Genomic DNA, 16,802 nt, shown 5'->3' with positions numbered 1-16,802 from the left:
CCAGGATCTGGTGTAATACCTGTTTTTAACAACTGCATTTCATCCATGTAAGGTCTCAATGCACTTGGAAATTTTACTAGCCAACAAAAGGGGGTTCACACCTTCACAATATTCAGATCGAGAGATGAGCCCAGGCTAAGGACGGATAGCTGAACCCAGACCACAGTAAGTCCATTTCATCTATCATCTAAAGACTTCAAAGGAAACCAAATTTGGAGGTATTTTTGAAGATGCCTGGACTCCTAACCCTGGAAAAAAAAAAACATTACACCTGGCAATACTGGTAATAATCAGTACTTAATATTGAATGAAAATACATTTGTATAGTGTGTATGTGTATGTGTAAATACATGTTGGATGACCACAATGGTGGTTAATATCTAGATGATTTTCTACTCTGGTTCAAACCTAAATATATGTCTAAATATTCAACATCAGTGAAGGTGGAGTGTTTATTTCAAATTAGCATAGCACATTATTTCCTGTTGATGAGAAGTGGATGTGATCACATCGTGACAGTTATAAGGTTTAACCTGTCTATTCCTTCTGGCTAACATTAATCAGACTAAGTTTATTCTGAATTAATAGCCCTGAACATATCACACAAGAACATCAAGTCACGAATCTTAAAAACAAAAATAACAACATTAAAAAAGACATATTTTTTTGTTTTCCAACCATGTACTGTATGACTATTTTTAAAGCAAACTTGTTGGACGTGTGTCTGTATACAATCTGCTTTTTTAGATTTTGAAATAGGATAACAAATCGTGTTAAAAATAAGTGACTTGAGTTTTAGGTACTCGCGTCCAGTTTGTGAGTTTGTCACACACAGTGTTTTTAAAATACAATAGGGGTGAATATTTGTTTAATCTGTTCTGCTACTCAAACTTCAGGGCCGTGTCCAACTGGCACCATCTCACTCAAATACTGTAGATTTGAAGTCACTTGACCCAAAGGTTGTGCAGGTGACAGATTAGGAAGGTCAAGTTTTTAATTCTGATCATGACATTTTTCACTTGAATTTATGGAAATTAAGAATCAAAGTTCTGCTGTTTTTTCATTTGTGACAACATAATATAAGACATAACAAACACAAAATGAATAATATTTTGTATTAATGAACTGTCGAATGTCATTACAGAGATTCATATCCACCATTTAACGTAAAGACCAAAGCCTTCAGTCTAAGTTTGGCTGCTCAGCAGTTAAACTGCTGGCACAGCCATTTGAAACCCCTACAACTTGGTCAGTGTCAGCCTGTAGGTGGGATTTCACATTCCTCATTTACTGTGTCCCTGCATGTCTCCAAGTGTCTGCACGAGTCTGGACATCCCCACTTTTGACAAGCTGATGTCACATTGCTACACCAGCGACACTCGAGCACAGGAGAACCTCCACGGCAGGGTCTCGCCGCTTCTTTTGGCCCATGACCCCATTTTTAGTTGTTGGGTCCTCACTTCTCATGACCTTCATGGTAACAGTATCGGCACATAGTCACGTGACCAAGTGAACTGCATGTACATGTTTCACACATCTGTGGGAAAAGGGCTGTTTAATATCTACCCCCAAACCAGCAAAACTATTTAAATGTGTTATGTGTTAACTATTACTATAGATGTGCTACAGAAGAAAAGAGAGACCCACGGCCACATATTCGGTCATCATCAAGTACTGCTGGACAGGTCAATGTTACAGAGGACCTGAGAAATGCCAAGTGTCATGCGAGAACTCCATGGACTTGCGATCAATGCAACGTAAACACATCATTGTAAACAATTTTAAATGGTTGAATTTAGAATAACAATTTGGTCAGATCAAAAAGCTAAACATATAGAGAGGAGCAATTGATCATATGTAATCAAATTATTCAAAATTTTATTACCGCCGAGGAGGTTATGTTACCGTTCATCCGACTGCCAGCAAAATAATAAGTTTACTGGTGTACAACAGAGTCAAGTATGCACTGTGGGATGTTTTTACACCTCTTTACACAGATCTTCTCAAAAAAGAAAATATTATTTTGATAGTCATTATACAGTCAAAATTGTGATGTACTTTCCATACATACTAAAACCAAAGGACCACCGGTTTTCTATGGAAAATAAATAATAAATAAAACACAACAAACGGGTAAAGTAAAAATATACACACACATACTTGTACGGAACCTGCAGGTAGAGATAAGAAGTAGTTGCAGGATGAGAGTGTGCAGACCACCAAAACTACATAGTCTGCAGTCAGACACCACCACTGTTCTGAGTGTGTGTCGCCACCCCTGCCAGCATGACATGACAGAACACAAACCAAGGCCTGGTGTGTTCAGTTTCACATCAACATATAAGAAATCTACCTCTATGAAAAGGCTTTGAATTTGCACTACAGAGTGATATGACCCAACATATGTTTTACCTCTCTTCTTCGTTTCAATTTCAGTTTCTTAATCTTGACTCGACGCACCCCCCAACCATGGTAGTGACTTCCAATGCTAATCAACAAGCAAAACCAGCAGGTAAGAGAGAAAGACTGCCTGTTTTTTGGGAGGCAATGACCAATAAGCACAATCTGTGGCACCCAATAAAGGGGAGCCCAAAGGGTCAATTACTGCCTACTTACTTGTTTGTTCATATTTTTTTTTATTTTCTTTTTTTTTAAAGATCTTTGCTCCTTGAGATGTAGGTTAGTTACATTCACCAAAACTATGTTTGAGTCAAAAATAAAATTGGGTCATTTGTCATCGATTTCTTTTTTTGTTGTTTTTTTGTTTTGCATTTTTTCATCAACTCAATCAAATCATTTAGATGATTTACTTCAATCTGATGGTGCATCACCACCATCTCATCAACTCTATGGGAGTCAAAACGCAGTACCTTCTGATTCATTTGTATTCAAGTACAAACAGCCGACTGCTCTCTTCGCAATGTTGTGAGAGAAGTCCTGCGAGAGACAACGTCTCAGTGAATTAATATTTAGTGCCGGTCTCCTTATAACAGCAGACCTGCTCAAAAGTCACAACAGTGATGAACGTTTTGTCTTTGCGTGAGAATAGAAGTGAATACTGTGGAGCACATTTATTGTACTTCAGAGAGACGCTTCTTGCTTCATCAGTTTTTACAGTTGTATTATGAAATGTGTCCACCTTTCTTTCCCCCACCTCTTCCTCCGAATTGTCACGAAGGAGTTTGATCGATCCAAACTCACCAGCAGGTGTACCAATAACTGTAACCCTTTAAAGTGTAGACCACCATCTAAGATCTGTGTCAATGGTCGTGGCTCGACAGGAATATTATCAGTGTAACACAGTCAGAATTACAAAAACTCACTCTAGCTGCATCACCTGGCTGATAAACTGGCTGTTAAATTGACTGCTTAACATTCTTCCTAAAAGCTCATGCCTCACAATATACACACCTACACTTGCAATAGTGGTCTGTATGTGCGCGTGTGTGTCTACATGTGTGTCTCCTTGTATGTGACACCAATAGCGTATGGAGAGTGTCACTTGACCTAAATGCTGAGCAGTCAAACTAGGCTAAAGTCAACCTAGTTTATATTCTGTGACTCCTCTTCTGAACAACCCTCGGTGGATTCTTGCAATGAATGTCAACTTTAAAAAGATACAGTTCCTTTTTTTGCTCTCCCACAGGAATATAAACGATGTACATTTTCAGGGAAATATATGCTTGAATTCAAATGGTTTCTGTACTTTCTGCCAATGAATAGAAGCAGAGCAGACACTGTCCAATGATGTGAAGTCCAAAGCGTGAGTCAGCAGTTGGTGGATGAGATTTCTGAACTCAGTGAATCAATCACAGAGCAAGTACTAAAGCAGTAGAGCAGTTTAATTTCATGAGGAGTACACACTAAATAAACAAATAAGTAGTCATTGATGCAGCATGATGACCATCTTCGAACCACCATGTACAGGTCATGTCAGTTACTATCAAATGTGCTCAGTGATTTTCATGAAAATCATTTGAAATGAGCTGCTTGGCAGATGGCTGAATTATCTCTGTGCTTTTCCAGCTCCAATAACTCAATAATTCATTAACTTTATTACCCTGCTTAGATGATCAAATCAAAGGCTGCAGCTCCAAATTGGCAATATTTCAATGGATCCATGTCTTAAATGATGAAATCAGGCTTCAAGACTAAAACATTTATGACTCCTGAGCACCACTCGGAGTAATGGTTGACATTCAACGCGAAATAAAAAAATACAGGCCAGTCAAAAGTGTTGAGGGAAAAAGGACTCAAAATCAGGTTTCGCAACGGACATGGACATTCCATCCAAAGCATCATGGGCGGGGCAGTGACTCACAGGAAAACTGAGGTCTTGCCAGCAAATCCTTTAAGCAAAGAATTGAACCTCAAACAGCTCTTGACGCAGCACTGTGGGGTCTTTCGTATTGCAACAACGCTCCATTAATTTCATCATATTGGTCTTGGGAGTCAGAAGAAATGTTTCTTCCACAGCTTTATTCAAATGATCGCGCCTGTTAGAAGATAAAGGACATCTTACCCATGCCTTCTGCCATATTTTTTTCTCTTTGTTACATAAACTTCAATGACAGTGCCAATTAAAATCCGGCCTGTGCATCAGTACCTGCATGTGTCACTGACAGCTCAAAGACACATGACTCATATACACACAGTGCAAATGATTCACTGGTAATCGAAAACTGTTGTTGTGAATGAGGCTATGAGTCATGACAAAGAGATGTCACTTTCCTGGAGCTGCTGATAAAAGAGCGTCCCATGAGTCATCACTTGAAAGCTCAGTTAAAAAAAGAAAACAGAATCTGTCTGCCAACTCCACAGCTATACAAGTTTACTGGAATCATGTCTAATCGTCTGAGTCAGATTTTACATATTCACAGGGTGAAAATGTACAAATAACTTGATTAATGTGATATAATATAAATGTTGTATAAAGAACTACCTTTATTAGGGGTTGTGAGGCACACTGAGTTTGAAGGGATAGTGAACACCACCCTCTTGTGTACAGCCCCAAAACTGCAGTTGAATGATTTCGCTGGATTTTGAAAGACACGGTAATTGTGTGTCTTTTTCATTCTGTTAAATAGATCCGTTTATTTTCAACTAAACCCCTTTTCCAATATATATTTTATATATTATATACTGTATATTTTTCAATAACTTGTAACAACAATACACGGACTGTCTCTGATTTTGAATAACTCACTTTCACCGTCTCTCTCAAGTTGGACAACCAAACTTGTGACTTGCAGCTATTGACAGTAATAACTCTTTATGCTCCCACCAGTGGCCATCAATAAGCGGTCAAGAGTCCCTGGGGTTACAATCACTCAGTATGTGGAACGAATTCCTCTGGGGAAATCAACGCCCGACTTCACCAGGAAGCCGATGGCCACAACTGTCCAAGAAGGTTGAAGCCTCGTTGTCAAACACGCATCAAGACTAATGTGCTTAGACACACTCTCATACTATTTTAGGTAAAAAAGCAATATTGAAAGCCACTGTGAGCGGCGAGCCGGCACCCACCGTGACATGGGAGCGCAGCAAGGGAGACATGAAGGACCCAGACAAATACAAAACAAGATGTGATCAGCGGACACAAGAGCACATTCTTGAGGTGAGAAAATGTTGGCAACTTCTATTAAAGTTCCACACTAACTAAATAATTCACACGGCAGTATGGGACAGACGCAGAGCTGAATCTGAAGGGACTGCTCAACAATAAATTCAACTCACAGCCCAAAAAAGTCTACACTTAAAGTTCCCCCAAATCAAGTCAATTCATGAAGGTATCTGTGCCTTCTCTGCCTTGATGTCCCACGGCTCAGAATTTTAGAAGTTGATTGAGACTTTAAACCTACAGTTCACAGGTGTGCATGAAGGCAACTGTGATATCTCTTCATGAGCACGACCCTGAAGCCAGAGGACGTATCTTGAGCTTAGCTGTGAATTTCAAAATCCAAACTCACATTTTGGTAATTCCACTTGCCTGTCCACTTCTTTAACTGGGTGGTTGAGGGTGTCCATAGGGGGAAAACTGTGCAAAACAAAAACATGCCAATCTTGTTTACTTTTTTAAATCTTGAACATTGTGAATCGACACGATGTTAACCATTTGGACCTTTTTGATTAGACACATTCAAATAATTCCTTTCTTTGATTTCTGAGGGAAAGTTGTTGCTGTGCCTGTTATAGAACTGAATTAGAATGGACTGGCTGGTTCTGGTTGGATATGCAGACTGGCTCCAGTGGAATGGCTCACATGATCTTGACTGCTGACAGGGAAAGATTAGGCCGGCCTTTTAACAAGACCATCACAGTCCAGCAACACTCTTTCAACCCAGTGAAATGGCTCTCTGAAAGAGGACAGATGGCTAAGCAATTATCTACTAGTCCAATCCGCTGCAGGACACCCAAACATCACATCTCAGTCACCAACACATTCATGACCTTAAAACGATCCCTGTCACCAGAATGTGTTGTGCATCAATTCATTTTAATTGATGTCTATGTTAGATCCTAAATGTCAAAATGGAGGACGCAGACACCTTCCAATGCAGTGCGACCAACGAGTTTGGCACGGCTATGAGCACTACGACTGTGAAAGTGATTGAAGGTGGGAGACATGTGACAACTGTAAGTGACTCTAACGTTTCTTATTACTGACTGATCATTGTCTTCTGTCCATCAGCTGGTTTCAAGCCAAAGAAACAAGGTTGGAAAAATGCAATGGATTTGAAATTGACCCATCTCAACATTTTTTTAAATGACAATAGAAGACTGACATTTTTTTTTTTCTGTTTCATCAAATTTTAAATCTTGTTTTTCTCACATCCGGCAGATGAAGGTGCGCAGGACTTCAGATCGATGCTCAAGAAAACGTGAGTTCCAACAAATAATGAACTTTGTGATAACGTGAAATTAAGCAAACACTTTTGCAACACTTTGTCACTAGTGTTGTGACCAGAAAAAAGCAACTGCCACCGAAGAAAGAGGGAGAGATCGACCCAAAACTCTGGGAGCTGCTGGTCTGTGCTCACAAGAGGGACTACGAAAGAATCTGCTTGGACTTCGGTGTCACTGACTTTCGCTGGATGTTGAAACGACTGAATCAAATGAAGAAAGAGAGGGAAGAAGAACAGGCGAAGGTACTTGTTTTGTTAACACCAGCTAAATGAATTCGTAAGAACCAAATCTAAAGTGGTGTATTAAAGACTTAATTGGTAGTTTTCTGTAGTGAGGAGAAGGTGGAGGAGGTGCATGATGTAATGGAAGTCAGTCGAAGCAATACAACGTGCGTAATGGAGAGAGAGGCAGAAGGAAGAGTGGCGATTAGGGTGTAGAATTTGGCTCAGGAGTCATGAGAAACAGCATAGGTGATGCAGCCAGTGCAGGCAGGGTGGAACGGATCGACATGGCACTGATGTTATCAGCTAAAGAGAAAGTTTGGAGACAATGTTTGGGAGGCCTGGTGGTTTGGACATGTGGTAAGGAGAAATGTTGGACAAAGAATGATGGAGATGAATGAAAAGGATGACAATCAATGAGGTACATGGATGCAGCTACTGCTAACATAAAGGGACGACTACATCTAGATGGGTGGATTTGGTTGCTGGCAACCCCTGGTTAGGCTCCGTTGAAGAACCAAGGACTAAGAAGCAGCATTAACTGTTGCTTTACTTTTTCAGGTTGTAGAAAAAGTGCACAATCTGAAACAAATTCAAATGAAGCCCAATGGAACAGCGGAGTTCAGTGTCGACATGACTCTGCGGGACCCCAACAGCGAAATCCGGTTGTACAAGGTATGTGCAAAGTTCCAAAAACAAGCAAGACTCAAACAAATCTCCTCTAACAAGGACGGCATCTTGGTCCAACATGGTGAAGATGAAAACTCAAGGCCACGACTGAAGAAAATTGGGACAAAGTATGTGTTCACCTTTAAAGACCCTCAGCCTGAAGACGTTGGACTTTACCAGCTTGATGTTGAGGAGGCAAACATTCTCACAACTGATTTTACGTGTACAACAACTTTTCTTGTTATAAACGTTTCTCTAAAAATTTCAAGTTAATTACACACACCTTTTTCAGTGCCCAAGGTTGAGTTCATGACACAGATCAAGGATGTGAAGGGGATCGAAGGGGAAGACGCAGTCTTTCAGTGCCTGTTGTCAGCACCACAGAACGGAATCACTTGGTCAACAGAGGAAACATCACTGGAGGACGGAGAGAAACACCAGATCACTGTCTCAGAGGACAAACTGATTCACACGTTAACTGTAAAAAACTGTGCTAAAACAGATAAAGGAAAATATTTTGCCATGGTTGGGGTCAACTCAAGCTCTGCGTCTCTCACAGTAGAAGGTAAGACCTCTTTCTATCATAAAATAATCATCACAATGCAATAATTTTTACACATGTTTCAGCGGACCCGGATGGTCACAGGCGCCGTAAGGAGATCAGTAAGCAGGAAGACCTGGCTCAGCTTGCACTGGAGCAAAAAGCCAAGTTACAAAGAGAACAGGAGGCCGCCAGAACTGCTCAAGCGGAACAAGACGCTGCAGATACTAAAGCAGCAATGGGGTGTGAAAAAGATCAAGGAAAAGGTGATGGTGCAGATCAAGGGGGAGATGGAAGTGATGGTAGCAGTGGGAGGACTGATGGAGGAGATGCGGAGAAGACAGGAAAGGATGTGGACCATGGCGATAAGAAAAAGCAGAGGTCTCGAACAGGTCCTCTGGTCCCTGATATCGGTGCAGGTAAAATATTTTTTTATGTGTTGTAAGGTGAATTCTTACCATCTCACAACATAGTCCAAAAGGCAGCTTTCACATGCTTCAAACAGGACAAGTCAACCAAAGCGTCTGTGATCCACAGCATACATGGGCAGTTTTGTGATGAAAGTGGATAGGGATGTCATACACGGTCATAATTCCTCCCCACAACTCACCATACGTGTAGAAGTGTATCTGACATAGCAACAAAAACATTTCTGTGCTTTAAAAGTTTGTCATTTTCTCCATGATTGACTCCTAAACCCCATTTTCACGGCCCTGTGCTGCAGATCGGGGTGTTGTGTTTGTCAGCGGGCTGTCAGACACGCTGGGTAATGTTGGTGAGCGGGTGGAGCTTTCTTGTAAATTGAGCAGCGATACTTCTGAGGGACGCTGGTTTAAAGACGGAAAGCCGGTAAGTTAAAGCAGAGAAGCTCATTTAAAAATCTGGAGGTGTCTTGGTTAGGTCTATAAAAGCGGTTCTGTTCACATTTTCTTGGGACCAGCTCAAAAAAGAAGACGGAGTGACTATATCCAAGGATGGGAGCAGCCACAGATTGATCATTGACGGCTGTAAGAAAGATGATGCCGCTGTTTATCGCTTTGAGTCTGACGGACGGAAATCTGAGGCGACACTCAGTATTCAAGGTGAGATTTTGTTTAGGTGGCAGGTTGTTCAATGTTCTGTCCTCTTTGACAACACCTATCATGTAACCCACGCAGATCCACCGAAGATCGACGCGGATGCGCTCAGCGAATTCACGAAGCCTGTCATTGTCAAAGCTGGAGAAACTGCAGAGTGGAAGCTGCCAATTTCAGGTGGTGAGCCGATGAATGTGCAGTGGTACAAGGGTGATGACGAGCTCATGCCCGGGCTCAACGTGAGGATGGAATCATGGGAGACGGCTCGAAAACTGCGCCTTTCCAAGTGCCAGAGGAAAGACACAGGAGAGGTCAAGATTAAAATTAAGAATGAATTTGGTACGACTGAAGCCATTTCCAAGCTGATTGTCCTGGGTGAGTTCAGCCATATAATTGACAACTTCTATGTTTCATGAAACAAAAATGAACCATTCTAAATCCCAAATGTAGATAAGCCCACTCCGCCACAAGGACCTGTGGATGTTCTGGAGAGTGCCGTGACGTCAGTGGAGTTCAAATGGAGACCCCCCAAAGATAACGGTGGAAGCCCTGTGACTAACTATATCATCGAGAGGCAGCAAGTAGGCCGTAATAAATGGTCCAAACTGGGAGAGATTTCTGGCAGCAATGCCAGTTTCAGAGATTCAGGTGTGGACCCCGGAAGGAGATACAGTTATCGGATTCGCGCAAAGAATGCAGAGGGAGTCAGCGAGTTCCTGCAGACGGAAGACATACCGGCCGGTGTTTTACGTAAGCAGCCCATCTGACAACAGACATGCTAGCAGCCATACCTCCTCTGAAAAAGAGACAAAGCGACTGGATGAGTGACCCAATAGTTGACTTTCCTTTGTTCCACAGTAGAATGAACAAAGTGAACCCTCTTGTCAGTCACTCAGCCCATAGCTGCTGGCATACACACTCAATGCAGTCAGTGAGCAAGAAAATGAGTGAGGTCCTCACAACATGGACTTTCAAATTTGTAAATGTGTTGACAACAAACCCACCTGAAAAAGTGAACAGAGAACAGTGATGTTCATGACGTTTTAATTATAATGGTCAACAATAATAACAAGAAGAAGAAGAATAGGACAAAGGTTTAGTGCATTTAAAAGGGTGAACTTGCATTATTATGATTATATTAGAGAGTAATTCCTCCTTAAATCGTGATGACAACTACTTTATACTGTGAAGCGGCAATAATTTGTGGAAAGGCATAAAATCTGTAATGCATTTTCTTTTCTTAAACGCAGAAGCATCTATTTTAATCATTATCTTTTTTGTCAATTTATGTATGATACCTTATCAAATAAAACTTTTTTTGATTCGATCTGTAGTAATAATCTACTGCAGTAGGTACTTACTTTAAATGTTGAAAATGTATTCAGAATTGTGTTTTGTTTTGTTTTTGCCCCGAAGCAATTCTTTACCAATAAAGATCTTTTTTCTGCACAATTAAAAGAATATACAGTTTTTCAGTTGAGTCATACATAAAATGTAATTGAAACTGGAATACATGTAATTACCAATGTGAATGACCAAAATCCTGTCTTCTTACAGGTTATCCAGGCGCACCATCGCCCCCTAAGTTAGTCAGTGCGTTTAAGGACTGCATCAACCTCACCTGGAGCGCTCCCTGTGACAACGGGGGAAGCAAAATAGTCGGCTACAACTTGGAAAAGAATAAAAAAGGCACAAACTACTGGAGCCTTGTGAACCAAGGCGGACCGATAACAGGTTCACTGAAAGCTACTTTATGTAATTTGATGAAGACTTCATCTGTATGGTTCTAATTTTTGACCTGTAGATACCAAATATGCAGTGACGGACGTGTTTGAGGGGGCAGCATACGAATTTAGGATTTCTGCCATCAATTTGTCCGGTGCAGGCGACCCCAGTATTCCCTGCGACACCATCATTGCAAGAAACCCCATGAGTACGGAATTGACGGATGGACTCATTGATGAATTATTGAGCTGTGAGAGTGGCAACATATCGCCTCTGTTTCAGAACCACCTGGGAAAGTCAGCGACGTGAAGTTAACCGACTCCGATTACACCACCATCTCACTTGCGTGGGCTAAGCCGAAACAAATCAAAGGGGTTGAGGATGAAGCCCAGGGGTACTATGTGGAGATCAGGCCCATGGAAAACCTGGACTGGATACGCTGCAATACCATCCCCACTATTCTGACGTCCTACACCGTGCTTGGCTTAAAGGCACTGGCCACCTATTGGGTGAGAGTTATTGCGACCAATTACGGCGGTGACAGTGAACCTCAGGCCTTGGATAATTACATCATCGCCATGCCACCACCTGGTGAGAACCTCTGCAATTACACAGACTGCTACATTTGCTAATGAAAAGGATCCACTGCCACTTCATTTTGAGCAGCTCAATTGCATGTTGAGAACCAAATCCTTCATCTATTTTTTCCCTCATTCTTCCTCTTGCATCAGCCACTTCAAAGACAGCTCACTAGATATAAGGGATGAAACTTTCTAGACTCTAGATCCGTGATTGTTAACCATAAGGCCGGGGCCCATGGTTGGGCCGCTGGCAGTTTTTTGTTTCACACATCTGGGCTATGAGGGCCATGAGAAACTCAGTTTTAATACACTTACCACATAACGTTTTTACAATTTTCTCAACAGTTTGCATCAGGTGTATCGTTTTTCTTTTTTTTTCTTTAGTAATTTTGATGAATATCACTTGCACCTGGTTCTGCAGCTGGTCGGACTTTTCGATGCCAAACATCTTATCTTATCTGATCACATGGTTTCATATCATTTCACAAGGTTTCACAAGGACGGTTATTGAATAGGGCTGAACAATTCATTGCATTTGCGATCATATCGCAATATGATAAAACTTGATTTTCTAACCGTAAGGGTTAGGTAGGCTGTGATTTGACTGGTCACGTGACTTTCACGTTGGTGGCGCAGCGCAACGGTGAGCTTAAGCCATTGAGCTTTAAATTACGGCTTTAGCCTATGAAGGTTAAATGGGTGCAAAAGTGGCACATACCCGTAACACAAGACTTGTATCCATGAGTCAGAGGCACATACGCGTAACTGCACATTTGCATCCGTGAACCCCGTGGCACGTGCGTGTTAAAAGAAGATTTACATTACATACAAACACGAAAAGTAATTTCGCCTTCATTTTCTAAGTGCACAGATACAAGTGGCTAAACACGAGCTCTTGAAACTGCAATTGTGACACATTGCTAAGTTTTCCACCTCAACCACCGCCAAAACGGGTGCATAAGTTCCACATACTCGTAGAACAAGATCGGTATGCGCGTGTACCCTTTTGCACCACTTCTCGCACCTGTAAACAAAACTGATGCGCACTCGTAGACGTCGCGGCAATACGTGCCTGTTACTCCATGCGCGTTCCCGATAGTCACGTGACGTCTATTGTCCAATCGGCTTTTTTTTTATTACTAATTATGGGCTGTTTATGTTCAGACAGTGTTTAAAAAGTGCAATCTATGTTTACATGAAGAGTCTACATGAAGAGAATTATATATACTGAATCACATATGGCTTATTATAATACAGATTGATTTATCAGTTGTGTTTGCTGTAAAATGCATTAGAAGACGACCTTGAAAAATAATCGCAAATTTAATCGCAATCACAATATTAAGAGAAAAAAATTGCAATTAGATTATTTTCCAAAATCGTTCAGCCCTATTATTGAACACAAATGAAATTAGTAATTCTGAAATCAGAAATCAGTAGTGATCAGTTCTATTCCTGAATGGCCTCTGGATCCATTTCTTCTGGAAAAGGTGGGGCCCGAGGTCAGAACGGTGAAGAACCCCTGCTCAACTGAACCCATACAGTCATTGTGGCAGTACAATTGGTATCTTGGCTGAAAATGAATTGTGTTACAGGGTTAGCAAGAGCACTGAGCTCATTCGTATGTGGATATTTATGGAGCAGAGCCTGGCGGTTTGATCGTTGTTTAAGTTGTAGATAAGAACTTCACCAAACAACCACGGCAATCTTAGACAGGTGGTCCTAATGTCAATGGTACAGACTCAAAAGCCACGTCTACATATGGATTGCTAAAAAACTAAGAAACATTCCTTGAGTAAAAACATCTACACATCTTGTTGAAACCTTGTTTTGCTTCTATTTCTTACTCTTACAGTAAAGCCAAAGTTTAAAGATCGCAACATGAAAACATTTGTCGTGGTGAAATCCGGTAACAGCGTTCGTCTTCATGTCAACTTTGAGGTATTGTCCAGACTTTTATCGACTTTAAATTGGTATATTTACGTGCCTTTTTTTTCACATCAACAGGCGTCACCTCTGCCTGACGTGTACTGGTTAAAAGATGGCATTCCACTGCTCAAACACGTAATGGTCACAAACTCTGATAAAGGTTCCCAGCTCTTCATCCCGACCTCTGAGCGGACGGACAGTGGCATCTACACCGTCACCGTCAAAAACCTTGTTGGCCAGGAGAGCTTCAATGTTGAAGTCAGAGTTACAGGTGACTTTTTACTGACCTTCAACTATATTATTACAGACTCGAGAGGCCGAACCACCAACCCTGTTTATTGTTTGGGATTGAAACCACAATGAAACATGTGCCACCTCTAGTGACACTACCAAAGGGTGCAGAAAAATAAAAAATACAACTGAAATAGTAACAGATTTTTACTTGCTATGTGACTTAAATGCATTGAAGACATATATCAAGAGTAGAACAAGCAGAAAGGTTTCACAACTCCAATTCTGAAAATGGTTGAAGTCAATATTTTCCCTGTGCAGATGATCCAAAGCCTCCTGGTCCCGTGGAGCTGCATCAGAACACACCAGGCACAGTCACTCTCTCCTGGAGCCCATCCCCGGATGAGAAGCGAGACGACAGACTGCACTACATGATTTGCATGCGTGACTCCTTCAAGCCCACATGGAGACCAGTGGCTGACAACTTATTCAACAACAAATACACTGTTGTTAACATTGTGCCTGGACGGGAGTACAGCTTCAGGGTGTTTTCCAAAAACGACATGGGGCCTTCAGCACCGTCCGAATCTCAAGGGTTTATGACTCCGAAAGAAAAAGGTGAATGCAGTAATGAAAGCAGCTTTTGCGCGTACGAATGATCAAAAGCATTATCTTTGCCTCGCAGAGAAGTTTACGGTGACAAGACCCGAAATCAAATCTCTGGACCTGAGTTCACCTCCATCGTTCATCATCCCTCTGAAGAAGCGCATGCCTCCACCCGGTTACGAGTGCTGCATAAGCTGTGCGGTAAAAGGCGACCCAACACCACGGGTGACGTGGTTTCGCAACAATATTAGCATCAACACAAACACCAACTACCACATCACCAACGTCTGTGGAGTGTGTTCCCTGCTCATTTTAAGAGTGACTCCCAAAGATGAGGGGGAGTACAAGATCGTCATCGAGAACAGGCTGGGGACAGCGGAATACTCAATGTACATGAACATCAGAGGTGTGTGTTGTTGAGACATCATAACACCTGAGCACAAATGCGTGCGAATGATCTGCTCACTGTTGTCTCTTTGATTGCAGAGTGAAGATGACCAAGCGGAGCAGACAAACAACATATTTCTAAATAAATCAGGACATGATACTGTTTGAATATCTGAACTCAACTCTCCATGTTCTGCTCATTAAAGGAGACATTGAGGACACACATCGAGTCCGATTCTTAACTTAACGAAACAGCACAGCTTGGTGGCGAAACTTCACATTACATCTGAGCGTTCAATGAATAACAGTGAATTCACAAAAGACAGAAACAACCCGACGTAAATATTCATTCCATCTTGATAAACATCAGATTGTAAACGTTTAAATCATCTGGATTTTTACATAACAGTATCTGGTCAAAAGCATTACAACCACTAATTCAAGGGTTCACTTTAAATGGAGACAGATACATTTAAGATATGTTTTACGAGACGAAAGATGCATGAAGTCATAACCACTATAATTGACAACTGGATGGAACAAGAAGCAGGAAAGAGCTGTGACATTTAGTCTGACACATCTGAATCAATGGACAAACAGATCATGACATCCCATGAGCATTTAACTCATCACTCATTGGTGGACAAGACAAACCCTCTGGAGGTGAAATGGCGTCACGAGTCAGATGTTGGCCCGGCAGCCACAATCGAGACCGAAAAACACCATCACGTTGCGGGTCTGCACCAGCGCCACCCTCACAAGACGCTTAAAACAACTTCACTGACTTCAATTGATGCAGAGGAGGATCTACTCTGAGTGTCTCCCAGACCTTTTCCACTTAGAAAACTCATTTCTCCAGCTTGTTCCTTATATATATATATATATTTTTTTTTTTTTTTTTTTTTTTTTAGCACACTTTTTAGGAAAATGATAATACAACTTAAGGAGCCTGTTATAAGTCGTGGACATAAGCAAAGAAAAAACACTACACAAAACGAATTTCAGCGGTACTATAGTAACTATACTGTTCTGACGTCAACTCACCCACTTCCGAAGTGAGGAGTCTTTCATTACGCGGGCAAACTTTCCTCTTCAAACAATTGAAAGGCTTATATCGCTGCGACATATCCTGTCACATTTTGTTCTCTTCGTCATTTCTACTTAGTTGTCTCTCCACGGCGTTGTAGTTGTTTCCTTCCTTCAGGTTAACTTCAGTGTAATAGCGATAAACGTTTCTGGCAAAGAGCCATCACATCCGGAAAAGGAAATGTCACGTAATCGCATGGCGCGTATAAAATATTTGTATTTTTGGATATTGACGCTAAAATATTACCACTTACCTGAATCTGTGAATCTGTATAATTCTGTCTGCGTGGCTAGATATGAAAAATTAGGTTTAGTTGATTCTCATTTCAGCGCCATGTCTGTTTTTTTTTTTTTTTTTTTGTATTCATTCATGCTAATAATATTTGAAACTGTTTTCATCTTATATATTCTGCGACATTAGGTTACAAACTATTACTGATTTCCATTATTACGTTTGCCGTAGCCCTGCATCATGGTGTGAGGTGCAGTTGCTGGTTTCCTCCAGGCGGTGGCGCTTGATCCCCGAAATGATAAATGCATGGAACTAGTCCGAGGACTTGTGTGCGATTGATTAAGGTAAACTGAAGCAGCCCAGTCTGGCTACAGATGACTCGGAGGCCTTAAAGTACATTCCTTTGAATGAACCTAATTGACTCCAGCCTGAACTGAGAAGGAGACATAGACCCTGCACTCGGATTAATTGTCCTGATGTGAATTATGGACTGATTGTAATGTGCCAATGGCTCTGCGAATCACAGTCATGTTGGATGTTTTGCAACAGGAACAGCTGTTTTTGTTTTCAGGCATCTGTGTGAAGCATCTTCGATGTGAAATGTAGTCATCA

General features: G+C 41.4%; 1 protein-coding gene across 2 annotated transcripts; it reads left to right on the top strand.

Moving 5' to 3' along the window:
* The first annotated feature begins 46 nt into the window (after positions 1–46).
* LOC128760688 (immunoglobulin-like and fibronectin type III domain-containing protein 1) lies at positions 47–15,089 on the top strand. Of its 2 annotated transcripts, none has more exons than XM_053868290.1 (24): positions 47–165; positions 2,437–2,512; positions 5,288–5,410; positions 5,478–5,617; positions 6,517–6,616; positions 6,692–6,715; positions 6,842–6,881; positions 6,956–7,148; positions 7,689–7,802; positions 7,857–8,019; positions 8,089–8,361; positions 8,424–8,756; positions 9,062–9,186; positions 9,278–9,419; positions 9,495–9,788; positions 9,864–10,163; positions 10,971–11,147; positions 11,218–11,346; positions 11,421–11,729; positions 13,575–13,660; positions 13,727–13,919; positions 14,201–14,497; positions 14,565–14,891; positions 14,972–15,089. In XM_053868290.1, exons 2-24 carry the CDS (start codon positions 2,470–2,472, stop codon positions 14,974–14,976), a joined length of 3,930 nt encoding a protein of 1,309 aa, XP_053724265.1. In that variant the 5' UTR covers positions 47–165; positions 2,437–2,469; the 3' UTR covers positions 14,977–15,089. The 2 variants fall into 2 exon arrangements, with proteins under 2 accessions (XP_053724265.1, XP_053724266.1); XM_053868291.1 differs by having other exon boundaries at positions 140–283.
* The last annotated feature ends 1,713 nt before the right edge of the window (positions 15,090–16,802 follow it).

Source organism: Synchiropus splendidus, chromosome 6, assembly GCF_027744825.2.
Source record: "Synchiropus splendidus isolate RoL2022-P1 chromosome 6, RoL_Sspl_1.0, whole genome shotgun sequence".
Lineage (NCBI taxonomy): Eukaryota > Metazoa > Chordata > Actinopteri > Syngnathiformes > Callionymidae > Synchiropus > Synchiropus splendidus.
This window is presented reverse-complemented; position numbering and strand designations above follow the sequence as displayed.